The sequence below is a fragment of the Brachyhypopomus gauderio genome, chromosome 12, assembly GCF_052324685.1.
Source record: "Brachyhypopomus gauderio isolate BG-103 chromosome 12, BGAUD_0.2, whole genome shotgun sequence".
Lineage (NCBI taxonomy): Eukaryota > Metazoa > Chordata > Actinopteri > Gymnotiformes > Hypopomidae > Brachyhypopomus > Brachyhypopomus gauderio.
Genome location: NC_135222.1, coordinates 24,594,069 through 24,617,778, shown reverse-complemented (window position 1 = coordinate 24,617,778; position 23,710 = coordinate 24,594,069). Strand labels below are relative to the sequence as shown.

Below are 23,710 nucleotides of genomic sequence, written 5' to 3'. Positions count from 1 at the left end.
GTGCAATCATTTCAATATGTTTTAATAAACATTGAAACAGTCCGGCCCTCGGCTTGCAGCAAATTTGGTTTTTTGGCCCTCTGTGTATTTGACTTTGACATCCCTGATTTATGGGGTCATGAATATTTTCAGTATGCCAGCACAGAAGCTTCATATATGATAATATATTATAATCAAGAGAAAGAGAGATAACCGTATGTACGTCATATACCTTTCTTATAGCGGTAGCGCACGATCTCCAAATTATTTCCAGATCACCAGATATTTACATCATATTGATATAATTTACAAATCATTTAACGCCAGTATACTACAGGCTTTACTTTAGTTAAACACGACGATGTATCGACGGCAAGGTCTATAAATTATTTGTAAATATTTCCAGTGAAGTTCCAGCAAGCTCACACAGGGCAAAACTAGGAAACCTTTTAACTTACCAAAAATGAGACATGTCAGGTTACAAGTGTGACCCCGCCCCCCACTTTTCGCTCATCTCCCCCACCATTGTGACGTAACGCCTCCTACTTATACAGCGGAGCGTGTGGCGCGCAGCTGAACGAAACGGCTGGTAAGAGCAGGCGAGGTGCTCAAAGTAGTAGTGCAGCTTTGTGTGAGCTTAATAGTTGCATTTTAAGTCACTGTTTGTCGGTACTAGGAACCAACCCGGATAAAATGAAGTATATTATAGGAATCGGCGGGTAAGTATCTAACGTTAGATTACTTATTGTAGATACTTATTGTGTTAATGCAACATTAGCAGTCCCACCGGTTTTAATCTAAAATATGTAGATAACATAATGTTTGTTTTTAGGAAGTAAACAGAATATGTACCTAGCTGGGTGATGTTACAACAGCCAGCTCAATAATCTGTCTAAGTGTGTGAGTTTGTGCTCTTGGGGAAGTGCAGGCGTTGAGCGGGAGATTCAAAACACCGCGGGCGCTTCACGCTGCTTTAGCTGTGCAGGCTTGAGCTGCCTGGCCAGATACACGAGTCCACTCATACAGCCTCTTACTATTTTCTGTTGTGCTTTGTCCTCGTTGCCAGATAATGGTGATTTAACGCGAAAATATGATGTATTTGTAACCTGTCTGGCTACAGAGGACATGTATTTTAGCCACACAGTTACTTGATAACATCAAATGGTAGAAGTAAATGGCTACCCTCTTGTGTTTTCTTGATTGCTATCCTACATGGTTAACAAACATAGATGTCTCTTTAAGAAACCAAGGTGTTTTCTAGGTAACGGTGATCCTAAGTAGTATTTTTATTTTGCAGTAGTTTGTCATAATTGACTAACCAGTTGTTGTTATCCCTGATTTAGCTTCCCTGTATCCCGCCATTTTTAAGGTTAGCTTTGCAGGCTACGTTATTTAGCACCTATTAGCTGGACTCATGAAACCATGTTTAGTTAATGTGTCCAAGTCTGAATGTGTCCAACATTTAAAAAATAATAATAATAATAATAATAATAATAAATCTTTTTCTACAGAGTGACCAACGGTGGGAAAACCACACTGACTAATAGGTTAGTCAAGGCCTTGCCTAACTGTTGTGTGGTCCATCAAGATGATTTTTACAAGGTGAGTGAAAAGAAACTGATAACTATATATATGTGGTCAAACACAGCACAGTTTACTAGTCATGTATTAAAATATTTAAGTTAGGCAATGTTATTCGTTCCTGCATTGCTGTTAAACCAACCATAAAATGTATACCTTCCGGTGCGTCCTGCGTGTGTTTGTGTGCGCATGTGGTGGGGGTTGTTTATTTCTTTTTTAGACAAGTTTAGTAAGGGTAGTGCATTTTGAAGGGTGGAGAGTAAGGTCTGAGCATTCTTGGCTCATTGAATAGCGTCTGATCAGAGCGTGGATCACTCTCGGGCTTTTGCGGTGTTTTATTGGTCACTGTTATTTCAGCCACCGGATCAGATAGAAGTTGGAGAGGACGGCTTTAAACAATGGGATGGTAAGAATGAGATTTGCCCATAGGTGACAAATTACTCATCCCATTTAAAACAATCCTTCTATCAAAAGCCATAAAAATGCAATTAATGTTCCCTTTACCATCCTCTCTAGACAGTGTTTCAGTAGTTCTTATCATTTGCCATAGTGAGTTTTTTGTCGTTTATTGTGTCTCTGCCCTCTTTCCCTCTTAGTGATGACAGCCCTGGATATGGAGGCCATGGTGAATACCATCAAAGGCTGGGTGGAGAACCCGGTCAAGTTTGCAAAATCTCATGGCGTCCCTGTGACTCCAGCCACAGAAATAGAGCCCCCGGAGACCCAAATTCACATACTAATTGTGGAGGGGTTCCTTCTGTACAACTACAAGTGAGCACTAAACATTCTGATTCATAATAACGTTTTAGTTGGTAAAGATTAGCTTCTTGGAACGATTAGCAACAGATCCGAGGGGGGGGGGGGCAGTGGGTGGAGTCTTACAGCACTCTAGTGCCAGACGCTTCTGCAGGGTGACAGATAAGGCGAGGTCAACTTGATTGGGGTTACCGGGGTCATTTTTGATTTGCTTATGGAACAGAGTGAACTCATTTAAAGTGATATCTGTTGCAGCAGCACCAGTTTCCAGAAATATGTGTTCCTATGTGTTCTCTGGATGTTCTCTTGACCTTTTAACATGGTGTTCATGTCCCTATATGTAATTCTCCCTCTTAACAGGCCTCTGATGGACATGTTTGACAAATCTTATTACATCACCATCCCTTATGAGGAATGCAAGAGGAGAAGAAGGTGTGTACTGGGCTTTATGCAGCTTAGATCTGTACACAAATGAACTGGATATGAGCAGTTTGTCTGAATGAACAGTACTCTCTTCTAGTACCCGACAGTACACTGTTCCTGACCCTCCTGGCCTGTTTGATGGGCATGTGTGGCCCATGTACTTGAAGCACAGAGGGGAAATGGAGTACAGCTGTCTACCCATTGGTTTGTAACCTTGCCTCTAATGTGTTGTTGAAGCTCGACTTGTGTTAAAAGTGCTGCTTGGAGTAATATCGCTTCCATTCTAATTTGTGTTTGTTCTCAATTACTAGACTACCTGAATGGCTTGAAATCTAAAGATGAGCTCTACAGTCAGGTGTATGAAGACATCCACAATACACTTTTGAATCATTTATAGGTAAGAGAAAATACAGGTTTTCTGTGTTACTACTTCATAATTAACTGATGTGTGGGTGAGATGCAGACACCAAGATATAGATCGATCCTATCCAAGAGTTTGCTGTCTTCCTGTCCTATTAAATGGCTATTTGCGACCCATTATAAGCTTTCCATTTAAGGGTATTACAAGGGCCTAGAGCACATTTTGGTTTAGAATATCAGTAGACTCGTAGCTAGTCATGGGTTATTCTAATTCCAACTGTGGCTGTATAATTCGGTTCTAGTAACTTGTATACTTTTGGTCCCTGAGGACTGGTGGATCAAATAATTTTGATCCAAGTTTCACTGGACAAAAAGCAGAGAAGAAGAAAGAAGAACTTGCTCTGTGCTGACATGTTGGGCCACTAGTATTTCACTGGAGAGCCATGAGGGTCCTGCATGATTGTTCATTCCACTTTTCTTTGGCGAGGATTATGCAGCTAATTAATGTAATGTAATTAATGTTATCTTTTTATTTTCTCGTTCCAGCAAAGGCTTCCTGACCAGCAGCACATGTGTATAATGATTGTAAATAAGTTCCTTTTTTGTGTTTTAAAGTGTTCTTGCTTTGTAAATAGGATGGCGGAAAGTTAACTTATCATTTTTTCAAAAGAACATTTTCAGGGTTTGTTTGTGATTAAAATTTTAATGTTATTCCTTACACTAGCAAATGTTATTGAATGCAGTGTCTGATTTTTTTTTCTCCCTTCCCTCTCCATTTAAGTTTACCATTGTAAAGTTTACCTGTGTGAGCTTTACCATAGATTACCATTGTGAGTCTGATTACCATTCTGGAAAAATGTTTTCCAAATAAACTTGTGTTCTTGCTCAGTCAGTGCTGTTCTGGTATTTGCAGAATTACTATGCTTCCAACGTACTACCGAACATGTACAAATGTACAAAAATGAATTTATGAATGAAATGGGGAAGTTGTGTATCTAAAGCACATAAATTAACCTAGCTTTCATTATTATTACATACTTATTTTTTTTAGTTCCCTTTGGCATGCAACCTGGAAAAGTTTTCAAAAAAATTCAATTATTGCCACCATAGAGGGATGAGTAATGGTCCTGTCAGGAGTTGTAAAAAACAAATATATATCGTATAACCATATATAATATAATACCACAATGGGGAATTGTGGAGCTGGAACATTTCACAGTGATGGTTTTTAGGCTTTTCATAATGAGTGGATTTAATGTACCTGTGTTTATGCAATACACAAAGTTAATAGTGCTATACTGTTGCGTCGGTTGCATGTTGTAGCTCTTAAAATATAATTTCAATATACTTTGGTCTTATACGATTTTATCCGCTGTCCACAAAAGATTGCACCACGTGTATAAATCGATTTTGCTTTATGGAGTATTTACCCCGTAACAAGCATACAGCCCAATATGACTAGTTTTGTCTGTAGCACACCCTGGTGGTTGTTACTAAATCGATCGCACGAAATGAAGGCTTGTTCTTGAATAGCTCTAAACTCAGTAGCGGTAATAACATGGAAAGGCATCGGTTCGCATACGCCATCGGCATCTTGGAATCGTACAACTAATTTACAATTTTTTTAACCGGCATTTTAAGTAGGCCTATGTAAGATTATGTGGAAAAAATAGTGCGCATTGTTTGCAAACGGGGAGACTATAGATTCTAAATCTTGCTCCTTTTGGTTTTGGTTGCTGTACTTCACAGTTCGTAATTGTTTTTCTTTTTTGTCAAATACATTTATTTTGGCAATTGCATTTTCCAAAATCACCTCTTCTGGAGTCGCTTGTATTCCTTTTTAAACGACTTATGGTCAAGTCATTCGCGTTCCTAAATTATAATGCTCCCTAAACGCGAGCTATTACGGTATTTCGTCGCTCTACGTAACAATCTCTCCCAAACCTTTAAATATAACTCCAAAATATAGTTTACTTTATGTAAATAAACCATACGCTTACGGATACGCTGTACAAAACAAGTTTTACTATTTAATGTTTCCCAGACATTTCTCACGAAGTTTATCACAGGGCAGGACTGGCAACTTAACAGGGCCTTTATTAGTTACTAGAACATATTCTAGAAATACGCAACGCAGGACCAAACAAATGTCAAAAAAGATTCTGTATTTCTGTCTGCTACCAATAAGAGCTAAGTCTATATTCTCTTCATGCTTATGCAAAATATTTTGGAATAAACACTGCGAACTACGTATGGATGGTAAACATGCAAATATCAGGCCGGAATCTAATGCATTCAGTCAAAATTTTATGTGCCAGGCAGTAATTAGCAGGTACGACTTCTGAAATTAAAAAGGCAAACGGACCTGCCATTAATTTCTGATGGTACTACTGTGCTTGCAAAAAAACATGGGGCTGCTAGAAATTTGGTTATGCCATAACAGTTGATCGCACACTGATAGTGAAATTCTTCCCTTGTTCCAAAAATGTAAAAAGCTGAAAAATGTCTACGGTTTAAGGCAGATATCTGGGCACCAGGATTCTGTCCAACTTCTTCAAAAAATGCAGATTTAACGGTACAGAAGCCCTGAAACATGATGGATAATATGATTAAGTTTTTAAACCCCTGTTGCTCCATTCATAACTGAAGCTCTGTTGAATGCCTGCACAACACAGAGAACCTCAATGTTGCTGAACCTCTAACGCATAATTTCATGGTTGTGCCCAGAAGCCTTGTTTGCCTTGATGATTTATCAGCATTAAAATAATTTTTTATCTAAAATTAAAAAAATTGTTTCAGCAATCTTTAATCAAAATACATTTACTTCTACCCCCCCCCCCCCTAAAAGTAAGTGAGGAAAATTATGTTAAACAGTAATGTTTGTTTGACAGTTTGAATAAATAATAAACTTGCCCCTTTTCACTCTGAATTATTGTGTTAGGGTAGGGAAATGTATTATGATTTCCATTTTATATTCTCTTTAAATTCTGAAATACAAGCCAAGAGTTATTGAAGTATCAAGAAAAACTACACTGATAGAGATAGTGTGGGTGACTCATTTTTAATTAGAACCACAAGAGGTCAGTAATGGATTTGATTAAAAATATACACTCACCGGCCACTTTATTACTGTAAGTACATACGCTGGTGAAGTGTGCTAAATATTAACCGCCATGCTTAATGTAGTTATTATACAGTGTACATTTGCAATATCTACAGACCATTTAGCAATTAACTAAAACCTTTGTATAAATTTTAATGGTAAAACTCAGTTTACATGCTACTGTGAAACAGAACCCCCGCGTTCCGCCATGTTTGAAAACGCTGGGAAGCTGGTGGGGTGGGCGTGGCTTGGTCCCAGAGGCGGTCTCAGAGCTCTGTGTCAGTCCGGAATCAGTGACCAATGGAGATTGCAGAGGAACGCCTTCATCTAAGACCCTCCCACACGTGAAATGTGTTCCAAAAGTCAGAGGCAAAAGCAGAAGCAAAGAGAGATTCCAGAAGCAAAAGACCTTACTGGGAAAATCCAAAAAAACAAAAACAATGGAACCAAAAACTTGTCAAAATGCAAACGAAAATAAGTTTCAAATAACCAATTATATTAAAAAATATACTTTTGATATATTTTTTTCTGTTTTGCATTCATAACATATACTTTCTGCTCTTGGATTTACTTTTGCTTTTGTGGAACTATTGAAACAAAAATCACTCCATACAAATCCGGCCCAAAATTATTTTCCCCTCCCAATCGGCCCAAACTAGAGATTGACATGAGCCGGCCCATCAGGAATCCTCCCGAATCTCCCGATTAGCCACTTCGGCTCTAGGAGATAACTAGACGTAGACGACACAAATACACGCCCAAAGGGAGGGGTTCAGTGCTAAACCCTGACATAACTACTGTATTTAATTGCAGTTTAGGGCATATTCTAGTCGGATATCTCTCTGAAAGTTTGAGTATTGTTACGGTTAACGTAATTTGAAAGCTAAAGTGAAAGTGATCGCCCGTACCAAAATGAAGTGTGTGATATTTTCATGCTGTATGCTCGCTTTTCCTTTCTCCTACAACGCAGGTAAGGCCCTGTTCCTTTGAACATTATAGACACGAGTGTGGGTTTATGAGGTGTAGGGAATCTCGTGACCGCACTTAACTGCTCTATGTAAGAGAAACATCTGCATGCCTTGATTTGTTCAAATGAAATGAATTCAGTCTTATTCAAGCACTTTTTGACTATATTTATTTCCACAAAACAGATGGCTGAACATGTATGTCTAATTTCTGATGTTTTATATGATATTGTCATATGCAGAGATAGAAACAGTGTTTCCCTATCCAATTATCAGAATCAGAATCACTTTTTCGCCAAGTATGTTGCACATACAAGGAATTTTTCTTGGTGTTAGCCCACAAGTAAGACTTGACACATATTTAGACGACAAGACACCACAGACTATACAAGAGATATATACAGAATAGATATGTAATAAATATGCTATATGCTATAAACAGTTGTGCAGTTGTATTAACAGTAATTAACAGTAAACAATAACAGTAAACAGTAAAAAGCCAAGGGGTGGTAAAAGTATTGCACAAATAATAATAATAAATGCGGTTTGACAGAAAAATGTCATTCATGTCCATTGAGGTAGGTGGAGAAGAAATTGAGTGTAGTAAGTGGCATGAGGGGAAATATTTCCAAAAAATCTGAAGGAATTCCAATAAACTCTGGAATTAGAGTTGGTGGAGCATTGTCTCTGATGGACAATAACTGCTCTCTACTCCAACTGTGTTTGACGTGCAATACCAAACAAAAAACAACACAAACAAACACACAACAGAGCTCTCACCGAGGCTGCCATCCGTGGCGCCATCTTAATGACTACTTATAAATAAGTAAAACATGACAAATGTTAATGTGCACAAATGACATGTTCACAAATGGTTTCTCCTCTCTTTCTTCGTCTAAGCGATCTATTTTCTCTGTCCTTCCCTGTCTTGCCTGCCTGTAGGCCTATATTCTTACTTTTCGCCGTTTCTCTCTACGTCTCACCTATCAGTTTCTCTACATTTTTATTTTAGCCTTTGTCTTCCACAAACTCCCACCCGGTCTCCCTTTGCGATACTGGACTGGTGGTATTACATGGTATAGTGCAGAGGTGAACTCAAGTTAAGGGAACAGCACAATAAAACCATAAACACAAACTTGGATATAAACATAAGTCGTGATATGTTTCAGGACTTTGTCACGATTGGAGGAGGCACTACGAGCTCTGTTATGTACGCAGCTGTTGTTTTCTAGGTAAAAAGTGGATAAACTCCGTTATCAACACTCGTTAAAACGCCACTGACCTGCGCTCACCTTTAGGAAGAAGAGAACAGACAGTATCAGTAGTTTTGAAGCTCCTTCAGTCGTGTGCGGTGCCTTTGCTGCACCTCGTATGTGGTTTATTCCAAACGTGTGACAGAAGAACCGCGTCTCACCAACGAGACTCACAATCACAATATCACTATACTTCATGCCGCTATAGTCTCCCGTTTTCCACTACGCCGGTTTTAAAAGTATTAGCGGCTCGCTAGGCTTGTAAACAAACCGCGCAGCACGGGTCCGCATGAGACATCATTTCGGTCCGGATCCGGACCGAGGTCCGCCTATTAGTGACCTGTGACTAAGAGGGAGTAGTGGGTGCAACAGTGGTGACTGTCTGAATCTGCAGGTTGACCTCTTAATTACTGCGGTTTAAATCTGACATGAGCTGCTGATGGCCGACCTGCTGTCTAGAGAGCGCCTCCATGGAAAACCCACAGGCCAGGTTAAAGTACTAACAGCACAAAGCCAAAGACAATGTAAGAGACACAAACTGGGTCAAACCATGCAGGGAAATACAAAAAGGAGAATAATACTCGGTATGCTGTCCAGGAACTATAGATAATACTTCACAATGTAAACTGAATGTTCTGGCTTTTTTCTGGGAACGGGATGAACAACAGGTGTAAGCGTAATGAGGGCAAGAGGAACGAGTCATTGCAGAGAATTCAGGGAATTGCAGTCTCCATCACCAAGCCTGCCTTTGTTAAAAGTAGATTATGTATTAGATATTTCAAATGCAATTAAATCTTTTTTTCTCCCAACAGGTTCTCACACACTATGGATATTTGCAACATACATTAAAGGAGAAACCCCTTTTCCTGAATTGTCAGTAGTCGCAATGCTTGATGATATACTGTTTGGGTACTATGATTCCAATGAAAAAACAATATTCTACAGAGGACTGGAAATGGGCTCAAAAAAATCAATAGAGGCAGCTGATTTGAACTTTTGCACATATTATGTTCAATACATGCATGGACGCATGAAAGACAGAGCAACGTATCTAAGCAACCATTTCAACCACACAAACAGTAAGTCTTGGTGCATTTAACATGCTGTCAAGCAACGCTTATGCATTTGTTCAGGATTACAGTTTGACTCGGTGGTTATGTTTTTTCAAGGATGTTGGAGGGTTGAACAGTTCTGCAGAAAACTTGTCATGTAAGATGTGTTCAATAAAATATGCTGGAAATAAAGATTCCATCTTCCTCACTGTTTTTGTAGGTGTTTATGTTTTTCAGCGAGCTGCTGGATGCGAGTTGCGGGAGAACGATCAGCCCGGAGGATTGGCGAGTAATGATGCGTACAACGGGGAGATTGTAGAGAAGGAGTACTACGATGTCACTCATGACACACTGCACACTGATCAGAGGTGGCCGGAAATGGTGAATCAAGTGTGGTATGACAAGAATCCACTGAGATTCGAATATATTTACTACCCAAACTGCATCGCATTGCTTAGAAAACACCTGGAAAAGGAGAAAAATCGTGTGCTTAAAAAAGGTAATTTATCATATCAAGCATGATGGACTTTAGTGCCTCCACTCTTTCAGTTCTGTCCCCTCACCTGTTGTGATTACACCTTCTGACTTTTTGCCACTTCTCTTCCTTGCACCATCTCATCTGCACTTGTGTCCATCTAGGACAGGGGTACCCACAAGTTTTCAGCTTGCGAGCTACTTATAAGATGACCAAGTCGGAAAGATCTACTTATTTATATTTTAGCGACGTGTGTCGATTGTCGACGGGGGGTTGCGTGTGTCAAACCCTAGACGTCAGATTGGCTACCATGTATGTCAATCAAAATACAACCGTCAGTGCAGATGGACGATAGCCTGTCATTCATCCACTACTTTTTAATGTCATGTGATCAACCCACACTTCCTTCGCGATCGACGTAATGGGCACCCCTGATCTAGGAGGTCCGTACAGTGTAGAATGTGCTGGAAGAACGGAGGAAGCAAACACAAGTGTCCAACTGAACAGTTTAGTGGAATGAACGAATCTGAATTTAAAAGTGCATTAAGAGTAACAATAGAATGCCAGTGTAACATTAAGGACTGACAAACGCACTAAAGGCTTAATAAGGGCACAACATAATAATCACGGGTGCAGTAGAGTATGAGGTGAGATGCACACGGACTGAGTGGGACATGGCATCGAATCAAAACAGACATGTAACATAAGACGACCACGTTACAGCCCCGGACCTCTCCCTTTGGGTCTGTGTACATGTCGTCTTTATTCATATAAGCACACCCACTGCTGTAGGTCATAGGAAATGTAAAGAAAATAGGTTTGCCTGATATTAATTTTTTATTTTTTAGAATGTTGTATTTTGTGTAAACATTGAACATGGAGTTAAATTTATTCATCAATAATATCTTATTTCTCTTGAAAAGTGAAACCCAGAGTCAGACTCCTCAAGAAGGCACTCGTAGACTCTGGAGGAGCTCAGCTGACCTGCTTGGCCACTGGTTTTTACCCTCGTCACATCAACCTGACCCTGCTCAGAGACGGACAGCCTGTGTCTGACCATCTGATGACGGGAGGAGAGGCACTGCCTAATGGAGATGAAACCTACCAGATGAGGAAGAGGTTGGAGGTCAGCGCAGAGGAATTACACCAGCATCAGTACACCTGCACTGTCACCCACCTGAGCCTGGACAACAAACTGGACATCGGTTTAGGTATAACGAGTGCATGAAATTTCATAACTTAAATAAAAAGTTCTGTTATGTGAAATACCTCTAAATACACCTATCTTTTCTCCTCCATTCTTTTAACAGACCATAACTTCGCTTCAGGACCTGGTTCCATTGTGTTCCCTGTGGTGGTAGTGGTGGTGGTGGTGGTGGTGATGGTGATGGTGGCTGGGTTTTCATACATCGTTCGAAGCATTATGCCGAAGAGACGTACAGGTGAAACAAACAGTAGCAGTTTATAGATCCTTTACATATTCACACTGGAATTGAAGTGTGCAAATGGACCTTCTGATTATTTCTCTAGTCCAGCAGTGACAAGAGAGATGTTCTGTTTTTTTCCTCAAGATATAACATTTTAAGTTATACCACATTTACTGTGTGTACATAGTTTAACTCAACAATGTTATAGCCATTTTATGTAGGACCAGACTATAAACCTGCTCTGGCATTCCATGGTACTGAGTGGGTGGTTTCTGTGACTTATGTCATTTTTGTGGTGCATCATTGTCTTTTAGCTGGGAGTTCCCACACATCCCAAAGGTGTTCTTCAGGTAACTCCAGTACACACATGACTCCAGGTGAGTGTCAAATAACTACAGTTCACCACTTCTCAAGCCTTATGTTCTTAACATGAACTTTGAAAGTAATTACTTAAAATAATAGTATTTACTTATCTGTAACATTCTCTCTCCTATCTAAAATAACTTTTTGTGCAAAATTGTGCAACTTCAGTGTGTAATGAAAGGACTGTTGAGATTCGTTATGTATAAAAGGGATCATCCATTCCAGACATGTTCAAAAGTCGCAAAATACAAGTCCAAGTCAAGTCATGAGTCAATACCAGGATAGGCTTAGGGACAGGAGATGTAAAATAGCTATTTTATGTATTATCTTGGTAGCTCCTATTGTCCGCCATACCCCATTATCGGCCACTTCCACGTATTGCGTGTCTCTTATCGCCAATACCGTAACAATGTAAGCTCCCTTTAAATGTCTTAAACTGAAATTTACACTTTGTTTTAGCAAAAAATCACATCTGAAAACTATTTAAATTACTTATTACTTTATAATATATTAAATTACTTTATTACTTTATAATTTGCGTGCTCAAAACTGTAGAGAACACATCACTTATTTTCGTTCCACAATGGTTATACTTATACTCAATACTTAAAATGTCCATGGTTGCTTAATGTTTGTTTACAAGTGGCCACAACGCTAATTGGGGCAACTACCTGTTAAGGTTTCTTTTGTAATCGTCTTTAGGCGTAGATCAAATCTATCAGGGTTCATAATTAGGGTAAGATTAATAAACACAATTGGGTAAGAATAATAAAACATATGTATGATTCGTGTTCTCCTTATCAGGAGAGGAGGTACAGTAGACTGGACAGGGAAACAGAGAGGTAGAGAGAGGTTCTAACTGAGGAGCGGACACACAGATAAGGGAGTGAACTGAAATGTCAGAGTGTTCAGATTGAGAGTCACAGACAGTAAATCACAAATTCCCTTACACTGCCTAGCTGTAATGACGGCTAAGTGGCTAACTTAAACTAAACAAACCTGTGCGGGTGTGTTTTATATTTCAACTGTAATAATGGCTAAATAGCTAACAAACTAACCAAACCTGTCCGGGTGCTTTTTATATTTCAACTGTAATGACAGCTAAGTATCCCTGATTTCCCACATTCTTTACAGATTGCTTCTTTCAGTTGTGCACAAGGATTTTAAAGTATGTAGCCAAAAGCTCCACGTGTGGTACTCCAGCCATAGCCACCTCGTGTGTTTACATTTGACGCTTCTCTTCGATTTCCCGCTCACAATAAACATATCCCGTATCTTGACATGCCTGATTTTAGTACGTTCTGAGATAATATTGAGAGAAAAAGGGCAAAATTGTGTAAATGGTGTAACCATAAAAATGCATCACCAAGAATATAAGTGTCATGCAGGTGTACCAACAAGTATACACCGCGTAGAGAAATCTGTGAGAGAAAAAAGAGCGGTGGACCCAAGTGCCGCTGGCTCATGCTGATAGTAAAATAGGCAAAGCCTAACGTCAGTGTGAGAGAGAGAGAGACGTGAGGGCACAAAATAAAAAGAACAACAGAAAACAACGCAGAATACTCAACGCATGCAAAATGAAACTGAACAGAGGAGCGATCAGAGAACAGACACGGGAACAGGAACACAGACTTGGACAGACACAACCATGGGAACAGGGACCAACACAAAACCAGGAACGGGACAGGGGACCAAGGGGAAGATGGGTACAGAGACAGAACCATTGGGTAGAGCAGACAGTACATTGAGTCTATGCCCACTAGGGGGCAGCACAGTCTCTGGGGAAACAGGCGGGCAGCGAGAACAGGCGGGGACCCCTTCCGGGTCGCGGGAACCGACGACGACCCCCTCTGGGTCATGGGAACAGGAGGCGTGGTTGACCCCCTCCGGGTCACGCGAACAGGACGCTGAAGCAATGAGACGTCCTCGGGGGGCGGAGATGCCAAGCCGATGTCCTCGGGGGGTGGAGCCGGCCACTCTTGAGGCAAGTGGCTACTACTCCCCCCCTCAAAAACATTCTTTGGGATCCTTTGGTGAGTCGCTGGAGGAATCAGGGGAGGGAGGTCCTCATCCACGGGGTCCTGGTTGAGCCTGGAAGAACACACAGACACAACAGCCTCTCCGTTGCTCTCTTTGTGACGGCTCCACCTCCCTCCAGCTGTCTGGAGCTCGCAGTGGTTAAAGAGAGACAACCAAGGGTTAAGTCAACGCTCGTCTGTGTGCATTCATTCCCTCTGCCCCCACCTTGCACTACAGGTTGCTCTTCCCTGTAGTGTTCACCAAGGTGGGGAGACACACAGCGCTCAATAGGAGTTTCGTCGCGAAAGCCAGTTGAAACCGAAAGAGACTGCGCTTTCCTCCGTGTGCTTCCTTGTTCCCACAGTGCCAGGGGAATTCCTGTCTCTGGCTTGTTCGTGCTGTAACACTGGAGAATTGAACTGCATCAGCCAACAACTCGTTACAGTGACTGACTATGATTCTTAAAATGGTTAAAAATGGTAGAAATGTCATATAAAATGCTATGGCACCAACAGAAATGCAAACTATACATCTAACCCAGGGGCACTTTAATTTATTATTTTTAAACATTTCAATTGAAGGTGCAACGTTAAGCTGTCTGAAAGGGATGTTTGGGTGCTAACCCGGATTGTATCCAAAAAACATAAAACATAAAACCACGGCTGCCCAAATCACGGGCAGAATAAAATGTGCACCTCAACTCTCCTGTTTCCACCAAAACTGTCCGTCAGGAGCTCTACAGGGTCAATATACATGGCTGGGCTGCTATAACCAAACCTTTGGTCACTCGTGCCAATGCCAAACATTGGTTTCAATGGTGCAAGGAGCACAAATCTTGGGCTGTGGACAATGTGAAACATGTATTGTTCTCTGATGAGTCCACCTGTACTGTTTTCCCCACATCTGGGAGAGTTACTGTGTGGAGAAGCCCTAAAGAAGCGTAACACCCAGACTGTTGACCAGAGTGAATCATGGGGGTGGATCAGTGATGGTTTGGGCTGCCATATCATGACATTCCCTTGGACCAATACTTGTTAGATGGGCGCGTCACTGCCAACGACTACCGAACCTGTGCAGGACTTGTATATGTCATTCCCAAGACGAACTGACGCTGTATTGGCCGCAAAAGGAGGCCAATACTAATACTAATAAAGTATTGGGGTCTAAAACCAGGGGTATGTATGTACGTGTATATAAAAAGACCTCTAAATGTGCATTGACATAAGTGAAACACATTGTGTTTCATAAAACCCACAGAGTGCCATGGCTATCTTTAAGGTTATTTTGAAACAGAACTAGGTGAAATGCATAGCTGCACAGCCTGATACCCTTCCAGGCAAAGATGGAGGTGTTCAAAGAATAGTGTATTGGTGCTACATTGCAGAAGAGGGGGGTGTCGAACATTGGGGGGGGGGGTGGTGTGTGTGTGTGTGTCCGTGAGACCTCAGAGCGGTTGTTTTCTGCGTGGTCCTAGCGCTTGATTCGTCGCTATTTAAATATTTGTTTTTAACCGTAAAAACTGCAGGAGACCAAAACCGGCCTTTGAAAAAGTGGGGGGACATGACCCCCCCAAAAATTACGTCCGTGCCCACACCACACTCAGATGTACAGCACTGATCACCCTGCACATATCTTTTTTAAACATTTGGATGATGGCTCAGTTTTGTTAGCAGCAGTGTGTTTGGGACCTCACAAAGTTTTCAGCATGTCTGTTTCTTGTTTCCTTTTCTTAGATCAAAAAAAGATTCTTCTTCAAGAAACCTCAAAGGATCCTAAAAATTCATACCATTCACAAAATTTGATCTGCAATGAAATGCAGAGTACTGCTACGTGATCTAATGAGTACATAACTCAATTACAGTTTCTCTTTGAATATTGCATGCTGATCTAAATACATAAGATTTCTTATCTTTTATGAGTAATACAAAAATGTCAGTACCTCATTGCTTTTGATTGCTCATAGAATTTTGCTATGAGTTTTATTTACTGATCTACTGATTTAACATAACGGGGGACGGCAAGTACTGATGACATTATGATTACCATACAGTTTCACATGGTGATCATTCTGATGAGTTTGATGATCAACTTTAGAAGTTTGTAGTTTACTGATTAAGATTTAGTTTTTTTTTTATCATTGCTCAGGACAATGCAATGAAATGCTGTCTCCATATAGCTGGGGTCAAAGCATCGGGTCAGCCATTGTACAGAACTAGAGCTGAGAGGACTGGACATGTAATGTCATGCAAATACGTACACCCAATACACTTTTAAAAAGTCTAGTATTATGTTGCTACATTTTGTGATTACATAGATTATGTATATGTTTTTTAATGTATATATTAGGCTCAATAAATCTAAATAATATAAAGTATAAATAAATTGAGGTAAAGCTGTATGTATTAGCTACAATTTTATGTAGCTATACATTTTATAAACAACGTTTTTGTACCCAAGTACAGAAGTACATGATTTTAGATGTACTTAATGTAAAAAAAAGTAAAAATACTTATTTAAAGTGTTTCTAAATCATTTCTAAGTGTTCACTGAGTGTTAATTAGATACCCAACACACCATATTTGTATGTAATTACTAGGGGTAACCTGTAATAGTCGCTGATTCGACTATTCGATTAGAGGACCCCTAGTCGACCATGAATGTCATAGTCGAATGTACCATTCTAACTGCATGGGGGTGCCCAAGGATGCAGCTAAGAATTAGTTGTTACATGAAATGTCTTTGTTTTCGTTATATATAGCTGTCACGGTGAGGCGGCCCCCTACCGGCCGCCTCCGTCCACAGCGGCTGTTGTTGTTGTTTGGTGACGTCATGTGCGTCCCTCAGGTGGGCGGAGCCCATGATCTGTCTCACCTGAGGGTCATTTGTTTGCCTATATATGTCTTGTCTTTGTACCAGTTGACCGCTGGTCATTATATCCTTAATTTGGATCTTTTGCACGGGTTTTGGTTTGCACACTTTCTATTAAACCATCCTTTTTCCCTGAGACTTGGCATGATCGCTTCCTTTTCAGTTGCTCACACCGCCCGTCACAATAGCCTAAAATATTTTTGACATTTTGCAGTGCCTGTCTGACAAAGTTCGATGTGCACAGTGTTAATGTTCTCTAACGGTACATTAAAAAATAAATAAATAAATAAAAGGTGAATAAAGCCAACCCACAATGTTTATTCATTTATCTGAGTGTTTTAGATTTTCCTTTAAGGGGAAAAAAGTCCTGAATTAGAACGGGATCCTGTTTAATGCGCTAAAAGAAAAAAAACTTAATTCGACTATTAGTCGACTAAAGGGAAAATCTGACGACTCACCTTCGACTATGAAAATCCTTAGTTGAAGACACCTCTAGTAATTACATTTGTACGAGCTATCATACCCACTCAAACTGCAAGACCAATAATGCTTTCTTGAACTCCTAGCCATGGATGAATCTGGCATCATCAGTGATCGAACAAGTAATCACCCAAAACCACATGAATACTGATCTGACTGTCCACATTCATGTTACATGGCTACCAATGAGATACATATCAGATGTAGGACCACATACAGAATTTACTCAAATCTGATTTGAAAGAAAAGGATTGCACAAGCACACAGCTCTGAAAATCACATTTTTGTGTCACATTAAGGCAAAAACAAATAAACAAAAATCCAAGTTGAGACTTTAGCCTGGCAATATAGATATAAACAAAAACTAAAGAACAATAGACATACAGAGTGTAAATTCACAAAACAATCCAATGAAAGTATTTTTTGACAAACAAAAATCTGTTTATTCATTGATGCGATAATGAAATTCTGTTTCTTGGTTTGAACATTTTGACTAAAAATACAGCACACACTCTCCTTCAAAGTTACATCTAGCCTGACTGTTTCCACTGTACTTCCTTACCTGATAAGATCAACAGTAATCATACATCTGCTTTTTTATTCTTAACTAACTGTTTTCAGACACATCTTATTTCTACTGTATTTAACTAATGTCTTTCTCATTAATTTTTGGGACTCTTTCCTGACACCCGTGTTTTGTGAATCTGTTCTCCCAGTCTATAAAATAAAATTAACAAATGGAATGGCATTTATAATGTACATTTGTGTACATAAACTAGGATATTTTACAGCATAAATATTTCAAGAAATTGCATGCATATGAAATTGCAGGTGTTCCTGCCTCGGTGACAAATTCAGCAACAAGTGCATGAATACCGCATGTGTTAAATGCAAAAATCTCATAGAATATATGTACACTGTTGGAGTGTAATTCTGGATTGGTTATCCAACTTGCTGGACCACTGAGACCCCAAGGACTATATAGACTGCTTTCTCCATACTTTGCTGGGGTTAAAGGAGTGCACCCAACGTCCAGCTTTCCAATAAGTCACAGTGCTGATGTAGGGCTGACATGAAAAGCACATAACATGTGTCTAAGAGTTTACAGAGCTCTAAGTTTTTGTCTAAGTGTGGTAGTTATAAAATCTGTCATTCACCCATGAATAAATATGTGGTTGGGGCGTGTTTTATCTACAGTTCATGATAGCAGTTCATGTTTCTCATGTAAAGTGTCACTTTCCTGCACACACCAGCTCTTTATAGTCTATCTGAGAGAACAAATGAAAATGTGTGAATGTGGTGGCGTGAAAATATGCTGGAAACATTTTATTGAGTTGGAATATTTATTGAGTTGTTACGACCCACATGAACCCGGCTCGCTAGACAGAGACGTTAAACATCGGTCCAAACTCACACAGCCAGTTACAACTCAAGCCAGAAATCACTACATTTACATTTACAGCATTTAGCAGACGCTCTTATCCAGAGCGACTTACAAAGTGCTTTGCTTCTGATCACAGAATACATCCTAGGAAATAGTACAGATAGGCCAGAATTCAAGACACCATTGAGTCAGACTACTACTAAACTACAGGAGTCGGTATCATTACCTAGTGTTTTGCAAGTTAGACATTTGCCAAGAAGCACAAATAACCATAGACAGACATACAATTTAAGAACACCGGCAAGTGGTATCAGCTGAATTAGTGCTCTGGTAAGAACTCAACAAACAGGTGAGTCTTCAGTCTACGCTTGAAGATAGCAATAGACTCTGCAGGCAGCTAATGGAATATCGTTCCACCATCTTGGAGCCAGGACGGAGAATAGTCTGGAGCTTTGTCTTCCATGAGACTTTAAGCATGGAGTTTCAAGTTGAGCCAAGCTTGAGGTTCTATGTGTTCGCTGTACAGATCGGCTTTTTACATGGCCCCTCCCTACATGGACATCATGTAGGGAGGGGCCAGTCCATTTTTGGCTTTGTAAGCAAGCATCAAGGTTTTATATCTGATGCGTGCCGCTACTGGAAGCCAGTGAAGAGAGCGTAGTAGAGGAGTCACATGTGAGAACTTGGGGAGATTGAAGACCAGTCGTGCTGCAGCATTCTGAATTAGTTGTAGAGGTCTGATGACCCGTAGAGGAAGACCTGCAAGTAGGGAATTGCAGTAGTCCAGCTTAGAGATTACTAGAGACTGCACAAGCACTTGAGTAGCTTCCTGTGAAAGGAAGGGTCGTATTCTCCGTATGTTGCAGAGGAGAAATCTGCAGGATCTGGTCAGCTTTGAAACATGTGTTGAGAAGGACAACTCATTGTCCAACGTTACACCCAGGCTTCGAGCAGTTTCTGATGGTGTCAGTGGCGTGCACAGACATTTTGGGGGGCAAGTGCTCGGGGGGGTGGTGAAGGGCACTTTTTAGCGCACATGGAACACTTCATTATAAAAAAATTACAAGCATATGTTGAATGAAATGTGACATTTTATTTGTAACATTCTCTAAACGTGAGTTTTCAATGGAGAAAAGTCACGCAGCGAACTGATAAAATTTAAAATTCATATCCAATATTACAGTCATGTCATTCAGTTAACTTCTGTTTACCCTCCACTGTCTGCAGGCCTTGTTGCATATATTTTGCAATTAGTAAATCAATATAGGCCTACAATTAAGACAGTAAAAAGACCAAAAAGTATGAGAAGGAGTTATAGGCTACTGACTGTTGTCATTACACGAATGCAGATGGGCATTTTTCACAGGTAATGGGGAACTTCCCGTTTCTTCTTTCACAAATGAATGTGTTAATTTGTGTTGTCTAACAAAACCTATACAACAGAAAACGTTCAGCTTAACACATAGATTTGCAAACTCTACCTTAATTATTTGTATGGGGTCGTCCTCACGTTATCTATCATTGATTTGGGCTAAAGCGACTAGTTTATCAGGTGACCAGTCGGCTAAAAATGCTTAGTAGTTTGGTGCTGTATTACACATTTTACTGCACAACAAAATGATTTCACGTTGGTCTTAGAGGGCAAACGGTACTATTTGACTTGATGTGTATGTGACCTGGCTGGTGGGGACGGGAGAAGAAGTCTATCTGTGACCGTGTGTGCTGTGCTGAAGACGCTTCCTTCCACTCGCTGAACTGAACTGCTGCTGCAGCGCATCTGGTGTGACAAAGGAAGAGAGAGCTCGGGTGTGTGCGAGGTGGTGGCTCATTTCAGGGCATTGTTTTTAATCGCTCAGGTTTTCAAAAGATCATTTCAGATTCAAACCAACCTCAGTAAAATGATTTTAAAAAAACGAAGTTTCAAAAGGGCACTTTCGTTGATAAAGGGCAGTTGGTGGTGCTTTAGCACCACCTGATGTCTATGTGTACACGCCACTGGATGGTGTTAACAAGATGTTCTCAAAGGAAACTGTGAGGTCGTTGTGTGGGTTTGGGGTTCCTGGAATGTACAAAAGCTCAGTTTTGCTAGGGTTGAGCTTCAAGTGGTGAGTAGTCATCCATGAAGCAATATCTGCCAAGCATGCTGAGATACGCCTAGACCTGGGTGTCAGAATGAGGGAAGGAAAGAATTAGCTGGGTGTCATCAGCACTAGCATCACCCAATGACCAAGTGGAGTCCACTGCTCAAGACACCACAAGGCATGGGTTCTCTCTTGGAGCAAGCTTTTAAAAAACCCGCCGTCCAATCTCGTTCTGCGTCATGAAGTCACATGACTCCCGCAGTGGATGATAATCAGGTCGTTGCGCCCTCTTCAGGAGAACCTGCAAAATAACTCCAAAACAACAACACCAAAAGAAACCCAATAAACACATATGCAATGTCTTGTAAAACATCTCTCTCTGGTGGGTGAATTAAATAATTGCATCTGGAACCACAAATGCATGTTTATTTTAGGGACAATGAACCAACACAGTGATTTGTCAGTATCCTGTATCTTATGCACTCTGTATTACATAATGTGAATCAGCCTGGCATTGGGTCTTTTATTTTGTTGAATTTAATTTAGTGATTTAATTATTTTAGGTTTCAGATTTAATTATCCATCTCTCACTGTGCTTTGTGCGTTGACAATAAAGGCATTCAATTCAATTTGCCGTCATTTTATTTAATACATTGTTATACTTTGTTCTCTTCTATTTTGCATTATATTAAAAAGTGTTATATAAATAAAATGTATTAATATTATTGTTATATACTTGCTGATAAGCAGACGTGGACATACAGTAACCTCAGTGATGTTAGCGGTATGTTTGGGTTTTTCAGTAGTGTCATGATACGCACGTCAGGGTAGGGAGAGACTGAGGACTGACCAAGGGTACACGGAGAGATTTGGGCAGCGTCCAGTTCCTAGAGGCAGGCGGGTCTTGTGGTCTAAAGGAGAAACAGAGGACGGTATACAGGAGAACAAACAGCACGTAACGCTCGGTAGAGGACATAGTCAACAATACTTCACAGAGAGGTAGAGATAGGTGGGTGTTTATATAGGACTGGAGAGATAATGAGACACAGGTGATAGTTAGTATTCTGGTGATTGGGAACGTGGAGGGTGAGGTGCACCACTAGAGGGTGGTAGAGAGTCTACAGGGGAAGTGGTGTATGTGTGGACCGTGACATCAAAGTCCTATCAATTTAACTAGGTTTTTAGGTTACAAAAATCTGTAAACTACATGTTGATATAAGGTACAAGATCAACATTCAATTCATTAAAAGAATCACATTTGAATGGTTGTTTTAAAAATGTTATGAAACTTCAAAAGGGAATTTTTGTGCCTAGACTACCTGAATGGCTTGAAATCTAAAGACATCCACAATACACTTTTGAATCATTTATAGGTAAGAGAAAATACAGTTTTCTGTGTGACTGCTTCATAGCTAACTGATGTGTGGGAGAGATGCAGACACCAAGATATAGATCGATCCTATCCAAGAGTTTGCTGTCTTCCTGTCATATTAAAGGGCTATTTATGACCCACTATAAGCTTACACTTCTCAAACTTCTTTCCATTTAAGGGTATTACAAGGGCCTAGAACACATTTTGGTTTAGGATATCAGTAGACTCATAGCTAGTCATGGGTTATTCCAATTTTCACTGTGGCTTTATAATTCAGTTTCAGTTACTTGTATACTTTTGGTCCCTGAGGACTGGTGGATCAAATAATTTTGATCCGAGTTTCACTGGACAAAAAGCAGAGAAGAAGAAAGGAGAACTTGCTCTCTGCTGACATGTTGGGCCACTAGTGCACTAGTTGGGCCACTAGTTGGGCCACTTCTAGCTGTCACTCCGGTCCCCTGTTCCATGTGCCTGTGTTTTTCCTTGCCTGTTGATCAAAAATCATTGCTCCTGTGCAATGGGATGTTGAGGCTACCGTTAAGCAGGCTTTGGTCAGTGACCCGGGTCCAGGAGGGGAACTGCCTGGGAAATAGTTTGTTACTTCTCAGCAGCCCCGTCGACAGGGTCAACAACCGGGTCTGTTGTCCCGGGCCCCAGGGCCAGGGGGCCCATCAAAGAGCCCAGCAATTTATTTTTTATTTAAAGTCTATAATTTAAAATAATATTGACATTTTTCATTAATATAAAATTCTGTCCTCAAAATAAGCTCAATGGCTAAAATATATATGTTTTTTTTTACCTATCTGCATATTTTCCATATGCATACACCCCCGCCTCCCACTGAAAAATGGTTTGATCTAGCACCGACCATAGCCGGCTGGTACCCGTCCAACAGCGGGAAATACAGTGGCGTATAGTTAAAATAAACAGAAATCTGGAGCGTAGAAAAGAAAGGAAAAACATTTACCTGACGAATTTTAATGTTGCATTGTGTTCCAGGTTTGAAAAGTGCTGGAATTTAGGCTAAAGTACTTGAAAATGCTTGAAATTGTAACTGCTTTGTTTCACACCAAATATCTGTCTGACTGAATAGTTCTCTTGTATTACGTTAACAAATACGAGCCTCTTGTAATTCCAGGACGAAACATGAGAGAACGTGAAGACGTTAAGACTGGGCATTTTGAAAATGAACAACCATTAAATAATGTGATAAAATGCGAATTATTTTGAATCATTTCGAGTATATGTATAAATATTTAACGTATTTAACGTATCGTGCTGGGAAATATTGAAATGGACCTTTAAAGTGACGTACAAGTGCTTTATTTCCACCTTATAAAGGTGTATGAACCCTGCAAACATGACTTTGTTCATTGCGCTGAAGCCCGGTGCGCGCGAAGTTACAAAATTCGAGAGGTGCACGATCTCGCAAATCGACAGCGTGAGGCCCTCACGCACGGGCGGTGCCACTGCGATTACGTCATTTTCGCCGCGCGGACCCTCGCGCCGCGTCAAGTATAAACCAGTCAGCTGTCAGAAAAAGCTTTAATGTGTGGCTATATTATATACTATGTGACCTAACACAAGGATTGTCTGCTACAGAGAAAATTCAAATGACGTACGCCAGGGGGGGCACATGAAACTTTCTTGTCCCGGGCCCCAGCAAGACTTTACATTGTTTTAAGATTGTCATTATAAACTTGATAGTTTAACAAGGTTCTCTACATTAAATTTCAAAAGAGGTAATTTTAATGTTTATACAGTGCGGT

At 40.3% G+C, this 23,710-nt stretch overlaps 2 protein-coding genes across 3 annotated transcripts; both read left to right on the top strand.

Moving 5' to 3' along the window:
* Window positions 1-537: 537 nt before the first annotated feature.
* mibp (muscle-specific beta 1 integrin binding protein) lies at window positions 538-3,987 on the top strand. Of its 2 annotated transcripts, XM_077024045.1 has the most exons (8): window positions 538-698; window positions 1,491-1,581; window positions 1,918-1,966; window positions 2,157-2,331; window positions 2,677-2,748; window positions 2,837-2,943; window positions 3,051-3,136; window positions 3,646-3,987. In XM_077024045.1, the coding sequence occupies exons 1-7, from the start codon at window positions 673-675 to the stop codon at window positions 3,134-3,136; spliced, it is 606 nt and encodes a 201-aa protein (XP_076880160.1). In that variant the 5' UTR covers window positions 538-672; the 3' UTR covers window positions 3,646-3,987. The 2 variants fall into 2 exon arrangements, with proteins under 2 accessions (XP_076880160.1, XP_076880161.1); XM_077024046.1 differs by lacking the exon at window positions 1,918-1,966 and having other exon boundaries at window positions 565-698.
* Window positions 3,988-6,941: 2,954 nt separating this feature from the next.
* LOC143528342 (major histocompatibility complex class I-related protein 1-like) lies at window positions 6,942-16,760 on the top strand. Its single transcript, XM_077024044.1, has 7 exons — window positions 6,942-7,172; window positions 9,233-9,499; window positions 9,693-9,971; window positions 10,871-11,158; window positions 11,258-11,389; window positions 11,689-11,751; window positions 15,490-16,760. The coding sequence occupies exons 1-7, from the start codon at window positions 7,115-7,117 to the stop codon at window positions 15,588-15,590; spliced, it is 1,188 nt and encodes a 395-aa protein (XP_076880159.1). The 5' UTR covers window positions 6,942-7,114; the 3' UTR covers window positions 15,591-16,760.
* The last annotated feature ends 6,950 nt before the right edge of the window (window positions 16,761-23,710 follow it).